Source organism: Metarhizium brunneum, chromosome 5 (assembly GCF_013426205.1).
Source record: "Metarhizium brunneum chromosome 5, complete sequence".
Lineage (NCBI taxonomy): Eukaryota > Fungi > Ascomycota > Sordariomycetes > Hypocreales > Clavicipitaceae > Metarhizium > Metarhizium brunneum.
In genome coordinates, this window is record NC_089426.1 from 3,581,854 (window position 1) to 3,595,115 (window position 13,262).

The 13,262-nt window shown below is 53.4% G+C and overlaps 3 protein-coding genes across 3 annotated transcripts; all 3 read left to right on the forward strand.

Moving 5' to 3' along the window:
- Positions 1-751: 751 nt before the first annotated feature.
- Positions 752-2,683, forward strand: G6M90_00g091370 (uncharacterized protein; the record flags this gene model as incomplete). The annotated part of the gene is made up of 1 exon (XM_014686299.1): positions 752-2,683. The coding sequence occupies one exon, from the start codon at positions 752-754 to the stop codon at positions 2,681-2,683; it is 1,932 nt and encodes a 643-aa protein (XP_014541785.1).
- Positions 2,684-3,817: 1,134 nt separating this feature from the next.
- On the forward strand, positions 3,818-5,399 carry G6M90_00g091380 (uncharacterized protein; the record flags this gene model as incomplete). The annotated part of the gene is made up of 3 exons (XM_014686300.2): positions 3,818-4,206; positions 4,270-4,733; positions 4,864-5,399. 3 exons carry the CDS (start codon positions 3,818-3,820, stop codon positions 5,397-5,399), a joined length of 1,389 nt encoding a protein of 462 aa, XP_014541786.2.
- A 5,688-nt stretch (positions 5,400-11,087) lies between these two features.
- Positions 11,088-12,388, forward strand: Csnk1e (Casein kinase I isoform epsilon; the record flags this gene model as incomplete). Its single annotated transcript, XM_014686301.1, has 2 exons — positions 11,088-11,099; positions 11,285-12,388. The coding sequence occupies 2 exons, from the start codon at positions 11,088-11,090 to the stop codon at positions 12,386-12,388; spliced, it is 1,116 nt and encodes a 371-aa protein (XP_014541787.1).
- Between the last annotated feature and the right edge of the window lie 874 nt (positions 12,389-13,262).

The window sequence follows — 13,262 nt, forward strand, 5'->3', positions numbered from 1 at the left end:
GGTGGACATCAACAGGGCACTCCGTTTATGAAGACCAGGACAGATGACATGTATACTCGATGCTCCATACATGGGACGAGCTTGGTACAAGTACATAGATACATACATAGTACATATGTACATACATACGGGAGGATCGCGATGCATGGGTTGGACGACCAGGGAATGACACCCTGCCCGCAGTTCGCACAAGGCTGCGATCCCAGACCCAAGACAAGGGGCCAGGATCATATCGGATCGGTGCAACTGCAGCAGCCAAAAAAAATCCAAAAAAAATCTGGGGATGGACGAGTGCGGAAGAATCCAGGGCTGAGGCGACGAGGCGACGAGGGTCCAGGTCCATCGTTGACACTTGCCGACGGCACTAGCGCGGCTGAGATGCGACCTTGAGCAATACAAATACGTTTGATGGCGCCAGTCTCGTCTGCTGCGCCTGCTCAACCGCCTACTGGGTAGATGGATACCCATGCATCTGCCCAACGTCAGGTAACGCCTGGGATACGCGACGACATTTTCCAACGTCCCGCGAGGCCCGAGGATGCACCAAGGGGCGAAGGCGCGGACAGGCACGCCGAGGAGCTGGATTTGACTCGTTTTGCAGCCCAAGCGTCGAAGCCGACGTCGCCGCCACCGCCAGGCAGAAAAACCATGCTCGGCTTGGTCAAAGGGGGGGAGAAAAACGAACGTCAACCATTGAAATAATCTGCGAGTGTAACAGCCGAAAACAAAGGACGGGGTTGACCTGCCAGAGATGGCTCGCCACCGCGCCAGAGAAAGCTACCCGCCGCCGCTGTGCGTCGCCGAGCTCGACACGGCGCCTGTCCAGGGCTCAGTCGCTTCGCCCGGGGGTGGGCTCGCCTTTGAAATGCCGGCAGAGTCGGCGCCGGCACGGGTGGTGAGGGACGAGCCGGGGCGGAGGCCGGCGAGGGCGACTGAGGTGGACGGGAATGCGCAGGCGAACCCGTGGCCGTTTTACCTGGATCAAGAGGTCGGGACGGCTGGCGGCGGTGCACCCAGGGAGGAGGACGCAAAGGAGGGCGAGGTGGAACAGGCGAATCCGTGGCCGTATCATGGCCCTGCGTCGGGCGACGACGCACCCAGCGCGACGGTATACCCGCAGGTTCGGCAGCAGCAAGGGCCCCGGAGGACGGAGTCTCTACATGGCTCGGGCAGCGGCTCTGATGAAGCGGCTTTGCAGGAGTCGCTGAAGCATCCTGGGCAGACGGCGTCTCCGTATCCAGCTCCTCTACGGGTCTCCCGCCCGAGCAGCACGTCAACAGCCTCCCCTCCGCCTGGCATCAAGCCGTACTGTCCGCCGCCTGGAAGAGACGATGTTTCTGCGGTCGGACTAGGCGGTCCGTCATCCGGGGCACCGCCGAAACCACCGATCCAAGGTCCTCAGTCTGCTGGCGTGCCGTACCGGCCGTACCGGCCACCGAGCATATCATCTGCCTCGGGGGCTACGACAGCCCAGTCCTCGAGTGTGATGGGCACGGCACCACATCACTTTTATACGCCGTTCAGCTCTGATGCCGAGCCGATGAGTCCCCCGAAGCAGCGGCCAGATGCTGTGCCGGACACAGAGGATAAGGCTCCCGGACAGAGTCCCTCTATCAAGCCGTACTCACCTCCACCACCACCACCACCACCGAAGGACGATTCTCCTGCCGCGTCGACATACAGTCTAGCACAAGATGCAGCGCCCACACCAGCAACGACGCCCTCTCAGCCGCAATCACCACCTCCTGTAGCCATGGCACACGCTCAAGCACCGCTGGCTCAGCCATCGCCCAGCGTGACACCCGTTTCGCCGCATCACACGGCTTCACCGGGAATGCCACCTTCCCCGGCGTCATCTTACGACATCCAGCAATCTACATATGTGCCATCGCCGTCATTATCGCCACTGCCGCACCAACCAAGACCGCAAGTCGCCCATTCACGCACAGATTCATGGCACACTGGGTACACGCCCGTCTCTCCTCCGCCCGCGTATCCGTATCCCGGGCCAGAAGGACCAGACTCCTGGCCAACAACACCCCAAGGTCAGCAGCAACAACAACACCAATATCCCGCATACTCACCGCCTCCACCGTCGTACCCGTACCCCGGACAAGGAGGCCGACCAGACTCCCAGCCGACGCCCCAAAGCCAACAGCATCCCCCGTACTCGCCACCTCCGCCATCTCCCTACCCCCCTCAACCGATATACGCAGCAAACACAGGCCAGCAAAACCCGCCGCTTCCAGGGGGGAAGCCTCCGCCGCCTCTGCCTCCGCGGCGACCAAACGTCTCGTACGGCGGGTTCGGCGGCGGGCCCTCCAACGCGGCCAACTTCCCGCCGCCGCCGAAAACCCACTACAACCCGGTGCCGCCGCCGTACCCGCCTCGTCCCCTGGGCAGCGGCACGTCGAGCACGTCCCTGTTCAGCGCGAGCTCCGCGAGGAAGTGGCTCGATAAGACGAGCCAGGTGCTCGAGAGCAAGCTCGAGTCTGTCCTCCAGGGTCCCCAGGGGCCCCCTTACCGACCGGCATACGCGCCGGGCCCGCCTCCGCAGGCCTATTCTCACGGACCGCAGACAAGAGGGGTGCCGCCGGGGGGATATGGCTACGGTCCCGGGCCCTGGGGACCGGGGGGGCCTGCGCCGCGTCCTCCGCCTCCGGGGTGGAGGGGGCCGCCGTAGAGACCCCGAAGTTGCTGTGTTAGCGTGGCGTTTTGGATTCGTTGGTTCTTTGAGGGGTCGTGTATTTATCTATGGTGGTCGTGGTGGGGTTCTAGTGCCATTTGGATAGGGGATATTGGCCTAGTCTTGGGAGCTATGTGCAGCGTAAATCAAGGACGTTCTTGAATGGTTTGAGCTGCCTGTATTGAATTTTTAAAGACTTAGCATAGATATTCCACTGTGATGGGTCGACGTACGTTCTCGTGTCTTCTGATATATGGTGTTGCAACGTGACTACATTCGGCGTTGGACTGAAGATTCTTTTTAGATTTCTTTTCGTCTCTACACCACGCCGTACAAATGGCTGTGTGTGGTTGAGACTTGCGTACTGCCATTGCTGCTGGTGTCTTTTCTTGGTGCAGATGGGCTGGCAAGGTTTTGTGAAAGTATCTACTTAGGCCCGCGGGATGGATGACAATTGGCGCGGAGGATTCTGATGGATGATCATTTCTTTATACTGTGAGTGAGCGAGTGGGTGGTTTGGATGGGCACGCCCGGCAAATCAATTTTCGGGGCTGACATGTTGTAATTGGCGTCAATGGGAAAGGTGTGCCTTTTTTTGGGAGCTGATTCAACATGAGCCGCCGTTTAGCTAGCTATCAGTCGTAAATTCGTCATTGTTGCGGCCAAAGTTAGACGGCCGGTAACGCGGTGGATTGGCACCGATTGATGACGGATGACATCTGGAGTCAAAAGCTGAATTGGGCTGACATGGCTTGGGCTGACATGGCTTGGGCTGACAGTGGCGTTTTGTTGCAGGAGTCGAATCCGTGGCGCAGGGGAAGCGGCCACCCACGTGCTGTTGAGAAGCACGCGAGGTACATGTCCAGTACTTGCAAAAGCTACCGCCCCAGAACTTCAACCAGATCGACATCACCAGACCCCTTTTTTTGTCCTGTTTGCTGGCTACTGCCAGTTGGCAGTTGTCATTTGATCCCGTTCATCTGCAACCACGCACGATGCTTGCACCAGGTTGCGCAAGACTACCCAGCTGAGGATGATGCCATTTATTGCACTTGGCATGATCAAGGCGTAGTGGTCGTGACTTACTTACTGCCTACTTGTCTAGCCTCTATCGCGGATTGCTAGGTCAAGATGGAACTGAGTTTGGCTGCTTGCAGCCCGTCATCCACTTCGAATAAACATCAGAGTAAAGAAGGAAACGCCACTTTGGCAGATGTACATGCCGTCGATGACCAAGTTGACCAGGTTCCGTTGGAATACTGCCCACCAACAGAACAGCAAATCGAGGGCGCTATCCAGCAGTTTATCGATTCAATAAATCTAGATGCCGTCTGTGATCTGGCATCTAAACACAATGGCGGAAAGACGTGCAAAATTATCACCAAAGACAATGGCAGCTTTAATGTCTGTTTCTTTGTTCGTTTTGATGCCGACAGCAAAACACAGGTCATAAGGATTCCAATTGAACCAGTGGTTCGCCATGCCTGGCAAAAAGTCCTCTCCGAAGTTACTACGCTACGGTGAGCAAAACCCCTTTCCATCTCTGCGCCATCAATTCTTCGACAACTGACTGTGCCGCATAGGTATATTAAGGACAATACAACGATTCCCATTCCTCAAGTCCTCACATACGGCATCCACGATGAAATCATTCAAGGTGCTAAAACGCCTTTCATAATCATGGACCTTATCCCCGGGCAGAAACTTCATACAAAGACGTTCTTATGCGCAACGAAAGCACAGCGGCAGCGGCTATATACCGACCTTATAGATATATTATCACAGCTACGTAAACTCGAGTTTCCTGCTAGCGGCTCGCTGATGCCGAACCCAGAAGACGACAAATGCAGTCCCATTCTTGGCCCATTCCTTTCCATCACTGCAAACGAGTTTGAAAGGAGTAGCGGGAGGTCCTTGCCGCAGGAGGTTTTCACATCGTTGGGGCGTTTTGTGGATTACCACCATAGCATCTTGACAGAAACGTACCAACTTCCCGTGGAGAACTTGTCTTACAGGGATGCCAAGACGGAACTCTTCGCACTTGACAGTTTATCCAAAGAAATTTCTAAATGCATTGGCTCGATGCCGACCAGTCCTTCATTCGTGTTGGCACATCCAGACCTACGATTCGGCAATATATTTGTTGACGATGACTTCCAACATCCTCGGCATCATAGACTGGGAATTCACAAGCACAATCCCACTCCAATTGTTCACACCGCCGCCGTGGGTTACCGGTCACGACCCCGATACACTGCGGGCTATGCGTGGACTTGTGCGTGGCCCCTTTCGTGATGAGATTTTTGCCGAGTTCCGCGACGTTCTGCAAAATAAGCGCGAAACATGCAGTATTTCGGAAAAGTTATGGCACGAGTGGGGATATCAACAGGGACAGGCTGGACAAGAAGAGACCCCCATTCAAAGACTCCCAACTATTGCCCAGATATTACGTCACCCTTCCAGTCTCATGGGCGTATATTGTTCGTCTCTCTTCCACATACTTTTCGGGCCGCTTGCGAAAAGAGATGAAGAGATTGGCAAGTTTTTTGACCATCCAGACAATGTGAGTCTCGTGAAGCAGGTTGAGCTTCAAATTGAGAAATCCAAGCGCTATACGCAATATCTAGAAGACAGAGGCCTTCTTGTTGAGGACGTCCAGAGTCAGCAAATTCGGGAGTATCTTGCCAATACTAAACATTTACTTACTCCATAGATAAGCAACGTTCACCGTTTACTAGTTAAGTCGCCCTTTGATTTCTTCCGCCTGCCCCTCTAAATCGACCATTCTCCCCCACAGTCTGGCTTTCCTTCGTTCGCTCTCAAACAGCTTCTGTCTTGAAGCCACCACAGCGCTGTTCATGTCTTCAACGTCAGTCTTGTCTCAACGCCTTTGTGAGCTGGAAGCGGTTCTAGTCATCAAGTATAGGCCGTTCCTAACAGGGTCGATTTGGAATGCGGACGAGACCTTGCAGATATACTGCGTGTGTGGGCATTTCAGGTTTTCGGGGTGACTCCGCGTGAGTCACTAGCACAAAGTCAATAGGTTTGAGCTACAACATACAAGGATTACTTCTATAATAAAAGTGGCTAAGGCTATCGCGAGATGGTTTTGGCTAGCGGGCCGCGACGCAGCACTAATTGCGCTGGTATATCTGACGCGTTATAATGCGCGTATAGACGGTTTATTTCTCTCGTCTCTTACTATTCTTGGCTTGGTATAGCCTAATAATGTGTTATCAGATATTGCGCTTGCACGATCCTTGTATCATGCTTGTAATCTCATTTGACTTGGGAGGGAAACAAAAAAAAGCTAATAGGTCGTTCCTAGAGGCGCCTTCAATTGCACTGGGCAACCTTATTGTCTCTTCGTCCTCCTTGTCAATGTCACGCATGGTCTCGCCGAGACGTTTCTGGACCTCTTCAAGTCCCTATACTACATCGTATGCGTGTATACTTGTTGGTTCGCAAATCTGTTCTTCCGCAGACTGTATATCAGAGCAGAGCAGTAGCGGTGAACCATCGCCGATGATGACAACCATCCAGCATTTGACAACAGGCTCCTATGCAGCCTGACAATAATACGACTAATATTCAGTTTTTTTTTCTTCGTACACCAATATGATTACACCTCATGGCGACCTACAAAAGATGAAAAGTTGAGAATTAACAAGGTCAATAGCCCAATACTATGTTATCAGATTTTACGCTTGCATGATACTCGTATCATGCTTGTAATTTCACTTAACTAATGAGCGAAACAATTCAAGCGTTAATAAGGTTAATAGAGCGAAGGAACGATTTGTTACGATGAGGACAGAATATAGGCGTTAGGTTCTGGCGGCGTTCTTTTAGATTCAATGTTTCTTCCAACGTATTTTTAGCGGGGGGAGTGGGCCGCGGGGGCGATGCCTTCCGTACCCAGGCCGCAACATTGAACGGACCGACCTTGACAGCGACTTGGCTGGCTTACGCCGAAGCACAATCGGTGCATGAACAAAAGAAATGACTAGGAGGTGCTCATCTAAGAACGGGGGAAGTCCCGTGCGGACGTAGCAAATATCCTTTGTTCTGCATTTAGACGGGCGCGGGGCGCTACATCAAGTGCTTCTATTCTGACGTCTGGAAAAAGCCAGAGATTGCCAAGGCGCCCCTTGCAATGCGCGGACTGGGTCTTGGGCCGATCGATCTGCCGACATAGGACGCGGGTAGCCAGAGTAGGGGTGAAGTTTATTTGGGCTGTCATCACGGTTGGGAAATGCAATAGCCGGGGACTTGGCCAGATTGGAGGCACGACGACCGCGTGCCCGGGATATTTATGACAAGTGCATGTGGAAATGTAGCTTGTGCAGCAGCCAGCGGTTGGTACTTAGACAGACTCTGGTGACGTGCATGCGGAGCAATGGCCGCGATTTTTGCGATTCGGAGAATCGTAGGTCAGGCTCTCCCCTTTATGCCCGTATTGGTGGGCAACGACTCGGCGGCAAACCCGACATTGCTGCCACGCTCCCATTTACAACGCCAGTGGCGACGTATTCTTCACAATACCTCTGCTGGCCTCCATTATTAATTAATTTGGTGGCAAAAATGGAGGACCCGTTGATGGTGGACTCGAAGATCAGGATTATTACTACGTACTTGGCGAGTGTGCCCCTCGGACTGACTTGTATTATGGCGTCGGAATCAGACATGAAGTCTTGGCGGTTTGGTGCGCAAGTTCCGAATACTATTCCATGCATTACATACATAATACGTACATCTCGGTCGGGAGGTGGGAGGGCATTCGCGGAATGCACCAAAGGGCGTGGGGCGATAAACGACGATGGGTTGATTTGCAATCCGGTGTCAGCACTCGCGGAGATGGATGGCAGGGACGAATGCTCAACTCGTGGTATCAAACCAAATAGCTGAGCACTCCGTGCTGCCAAGCACAGCTGCCTGACTGCCACATTACAGCACGTATACTCCATATATGTATGTATTTATATGTGCGGCCAAGGCAAATGTCGGAGTCTGTTGATGACAGTTGTTACTCGGTAATGCGAGTAAGATTGTCGTTGCACAAGCGGCATGAAGCGCGAGAGAAGGGCTGCCTTCAAGCCGGGCCATCCAGGAGTCGCCTGATATCGCGTGCCCAACGTCATGCCCTCAAAGGTTCCGTCGACTTGAGAAGGCAAAGTTGCATTGATGGCTCCTCCTTGGCCATTTGGCTTCAAGCTTCAAATTGACGCCAACTTTATCTCTGCAGCTTCTCATGCGTCCCCCTAGGGCATCAACCGACTTGTATTTCACGTGTGTCGCATCTAGAAAATCCCTGTGTCAAGGATAGCCGCGTAACCCGGCATCTTTGAATCTTGCAACTCGCTGATAATATTATATGTCGCAGCCTGGTGGAGACGAGGGCACGCCTGGATCGTACTGAAGATATTACGGGAGGCAGTCAGGCCGGGAGGGCGCCGCCCAAACCATCCCCGTCGCCGCTCGTAGTCGAGTTCTCAACTTGAGCCCCATTTCCGTTTTGGAAATGTTTGCTGAACCGCCTGGAACGGACGGACAGGTCGGCGGATGGACCAACTTGGACAGCCACGCCGTCCGCGGGCGCCAAAAATCGTCATCATTATCATGGACCGGTGACACTCGACCAACCATCTCGACCGTGGACTAGCGAGAGGGGCTTGGGGTGACAGCGACCATGAAAGGAGCGGCCGCCACACGCCCTGTTAAAAAGGCGAGCGATCCTTGGTTGTGCTCCAGGGCGCGGGAGACGCGGCAGAGGAATTGAACATCGTCATGCCCCAAGTGGTTGAGCAATGTATCTTGACAACCGGCTGCAGTCCAACGCCGACTGACCCGACAACTTGACTAGACGTTCAACAGACATCTCATGTTGTGACTCGGTAGTCTGAAGGGCGTCCTTATTGTACATATGTGCATACATGCGGAGCACCGAGTATGCACACAGCATTATCACAATGTCGCAGAAAAACGGGCAAGGGAGCAGATGATCCGCGATCCACACTTGGGCTGCTACACACGCCTTGCCTTCTTGGCGATTTCAAAGACGGTCGTGGTTGAACTTCTGGGGAACTGCCCAACATGAGGAGGACTGAGGGCTCGGGCACAGACGTGAACCTGAAGACGAGTCATTGGCTTGACGTGTTTGAAGCTCCTGACGAACCCCAAGACAGACTAATACCATTCCGCCCGAGTAATTGAGCCTGCCATTTGATGATTTCGCTTGGAGCTGATGCTGGTGCTGATGCTGGTGCTGATGCTGGTGCTGATGCTGATGCTGACGATGACAATTGTTGGGCATTGGCTTGGTCGTGTCAGCCCAGGCGGCTGGCCGTCTCCCGTCGCCTCCAAGGTCGTCGACCGAGTCAGTCTGGCATCGGCAAGGCAGAGGGAGCATCTCGAATGCTGAGATTACGACGAGCCGCTCGACCCAGCAGCGCATCTGAACAACACCCCTGATGAGCGGGCAGCTTGACATTTGGACTTGGGAAGCGGCGCGGCAAGGTGATGGGTTGACGGCGTCTTGTTTGGGGGCTGCATCCATGCGCAACCCACAGACATCTGAGCAGGCGGTCTGGGCAGCATCAATTGGACGTTGCCAACGTTGTAGCCGCTCCAGCAGCCCGGTAGAGCTAATCTTAGAACCATGGTGGTGCCAGACCAGCCTGGTGCTCGAGTCCCAGCCGTCCTGGGCCTGGCGGTCTGATCAATTGATAACCCGATTGACATTTCAAGACATCAATGGAGCACCCAGGCCTCCTCGCGCAGGCTCCAGGACCCAATTTCAGCGCTTGAGCCTTCCTGCCACCCCCAAAGCGGCCCTCTGGCACTCGCTGCATGTGCTGGTTCCATGATTGATCATTGATCATCTGCTGCTGTGTCAGCCGTCCTTGTCCAGACGTCAGCTTTTGTCACTCGGGCCCCCGAGTTGACTGACCCCCTGTGCCGAGCTTGTGGCAAACTGGCCGTCTTCTTTGTGGCACCAGTGCTTTCAATGTTGCCAGCTGCTTGCCTGCCCGCCTGCCTGCCGTGGTCATCTGCCCAAGCCCATTTGATGGCATGGTCTATGCCAGCTCCCGACCGTCTGGGAGTTGACGAGTTGCGCGCCCTTTAGGATTTCCTTTTGATTATTCCCGCTCAGCGCCTGCTCCGTACCTCCTACCAGACCTGGACCTACTGCATGCACTAGGTACCTCCTAGCTAGGTACTTTATATCGGTTCTCTCCGCTGGCGTGCTAGCAGAACCCCATCTCAGGTACCCAGGGAGGCAGGTAGTTTACTGGTCAATGGTCGACTTGTACTCCGTCGCCCCAGGTGCCGTCACTGGACTGGCAGTGCTGCGTGCTGCCCGCTCTGTCAATCGCTGGCCCGAGCTTTCTCGCCTCGCCTCGCCTCGCCAGACTCTGGAGCCCGCCCATCCATCCCTTCGGCTCCCCTTCTCTTAGACGTCTCCTTCCTTCTCCCCTTCTTGCGTCCCGACCTTTTTCTCTTCCTCTCTTCCTCTCCTCCAACACCACAACTACTACCACCAACACCCCACACACCACTCCTCACCGTCAACTACCAGCTCTGTCTGGTAAACGACTAAACCATCCGACCTGCTCGATTGCGAGCTTCAACCCCAATTTCTCTCATCGACATCCCGACCCTCGAGTTTTTACTCCCTCGCGGGCGTCGAATTTTCCCTCGTGCACGCCTCGTCCTGATCGACCACTCGCTTCCACCTTTCGTTTGGTCACCGCCACCAACAGCATAAAGTCGTGGCACACCAGATTGCACCCGACCTCTCTGACCGCCTCTACCACTGAATAGGAGCCCAGTGCATTGGTAAGTCATGGACAATTCAAGTCCCATCTAGAGTTTTGACGAAAAACAAAATCCAACCCTTTTCATAACCATTTATCCTTGTTGCCTCAAACGGCAGCTGAGGTTTTTTCCTTGTGCTGCTGCCTTCACTTTTGCTTCCGGGGGGGTCCACTGCAAACCAAGTGGTGGTTAGTGGCCGCATTAATAGCTGACCAGTTGGTGTACTTGTCGGTCCGGCCGTGTGTCCGTTATGTTAGCCTTGGGTGAAGTTTCAATGTGCACCCAACTTCGCCCAGACAATTTTGTACCCTTCAACCTCCCCCCACTCGTTCATGTTCCTCTTTAACATTTATCAACGCCCTGCACCTGTCTTGGAAGCATTCCTCTTCATTTCCCTCTTGCCTCAATTGATCATCGACGTTGGCTGCAATTATTATTCATCAGTTACTAACCCAGAGGGGACATAGCTAAATCAAGCACACTGCCCGACACTGTTCAACCTTTTTTCAACTCTTGGCAACAGTATCACCTACAATTTGCTTCCTTCCTTCGTGGAAAGAAGCTCCTTGAACTCACATTCAAAATGACTACAATGGTATGGAACACCACTTGACCCTCGCAGAATAATTAGCACCAGGAGTTTTTGACATGTACCCATCATCGGACGGCCATGAGTCTCCAGATGACGGCAAACCTCAGCAATGTGGCCCTTCGACTGTCGTGATCAACCAACATCGCTCACTTATTCTAATACATTAGCTAACGTAGTTTACCTAACAGGATCTGCGTGTCGGTAACAAGTACCGCATCGGCCGAAAAATTGGCTCGGGTTCATTTGGTGATATTTATCTCGGCACCAACATCATTTCCGGGGAGGAAATTGCCATCAAGCTTGAATCCGTCAAGGCCAAGCATCCCCAACTCGAATATGAAGCCCGGGTCTACAAGTCACTCGCTGGAGGTGTCGGTATTCCGTTCGTTCGCTGGTTTGGTACCGAGTGCGACTACAACGCGATGGTGCTCGATCTCCTTGGTCCTAGCTTGGAAGACCTCTTCAACTTCTGCAACCGCAAATTCTCGCTGAAAACCGTCCTGCTGCTCGCCGACCAACTGATCTCCCGAATCGAGTATATTCACGCCAAATCTTTTATCCATCGTGATATCAAACCGGATAATTTCCTCATGGGCATTGGCAAGCGGGGCAATCAAGTCAATGTCATTGATTTCGGTCTGGCTAAGAAATACCGAGATCCCAAGACTCATTTCCATATCCCGTACCGTGAGAACAAGAATTTGACCGGCACTGCACGTTATGCATCCATCAACACCCACTTGGGCGTTGAGCAGTCTCGCCGTGACGACATGGAGTCTCTCGGCTACGTCATGCTCTACTTTTGCCGTGGATCTCTCCCTTGGCAGGGTCTGAAGGCTGCCACGAAGAAGCAGAAGTATGACCGCATCATGGAGAAGAAGATGACGACCCCTACTGAAGTCTTGTGCCGTGGCTTCCCCAACGAGTTTGCCATCTACTTGAACTACACCCGTTCCCTTCGATTTGACGACAAGCCTGACTACAGCTATCTCCGCAAGATCTTCCGCGATCTCTTCGTTCGTGAGGGCTTCCAATACGACTATGTATTCGACTGGACTGTCTATAAGTATCAAAAGAACGCCCAGGCCATCGCTCAGGCTGCTGGCCAAGCCAACCCTGAAGATGACGAGAAGGCCCGTGCTTCCCGCACCAATGCTGCCACTGGTGTACAGTCTGCCGCCAAGCCCAATGCTATCCCGAGCTCTCGGCGTAAAATGCTTGAACGCGGATCTGGTGCTGGTGTCGACACTCCGGATACCAACCGTGCCATTGGCGGAAGCGACAGGATGTGAGTGATAAAGAACAAGCCCAGCCTTCAACGATATTCTTCTCTTTCTTGTAAGGAGTCATTTTCCTGCGCGCGTTGACTGTACTTGATACCGCTGGCTAAAGGGAAAATGTGCTGACAATCTATGGCTGACTCAGTGGACGATAAACAGGCTTCGCTCTGCTTCAAGGGGAGCGGCTTATGCCTCTGGCAGCCACCGGCCGACTTGATCCGTAATACATGGGCTTATCACTCACTGACTTGCCCCCATATGGGACTCCCGTTTGAAACGGCAGACGAAGGAGTCACTGCCATGGATGCCTTATTCTTTTCCCCAAACCATCGACGGAAATTTCAAGACTATATGCGCCAAGAGATGTGATGAGTCGAAGCAGCTAGCATGTTTACGCTACCACAGATCTCAAAAACTTGCCGGCAGAAAGTCGACGTCGTGGGAAATTTCATCCGGAAACCCGTCATTGTTTTTATTTCGTTTATTTTTATCATCGCGCATTGCTATATTTCGTTCTTCGACGCATTGTAGGGTTCACGACTTCACGCATGGCTCGGATCGTTCTTCGTTGGCAGTTGGTTCTTTCACCTCGTCGATCAGGACTCATCCCTGGGCGATGAAATGGAATTACTCGCTGTTCTTCGACGGCAGTATCTGAACGGCATGCCCGGTGATCTGTCTATGGCAGACTGCCAAAATTCCAGGGCACGTGTATGTGGCTGCAGTAGCATTCTAGATGCACTTGTTTCATGGAGCCGATCAGATCTACGCGAAGTAGCGAAAACTCTTTGGCGCTAAAGCTTGAAGTCTACTGGCAAGACTTCCACTTCAAGCCCTAGCCCCAGTCGTTGCGGTACAGCTGCGTTTCACGCTTAGTAGGCATTTT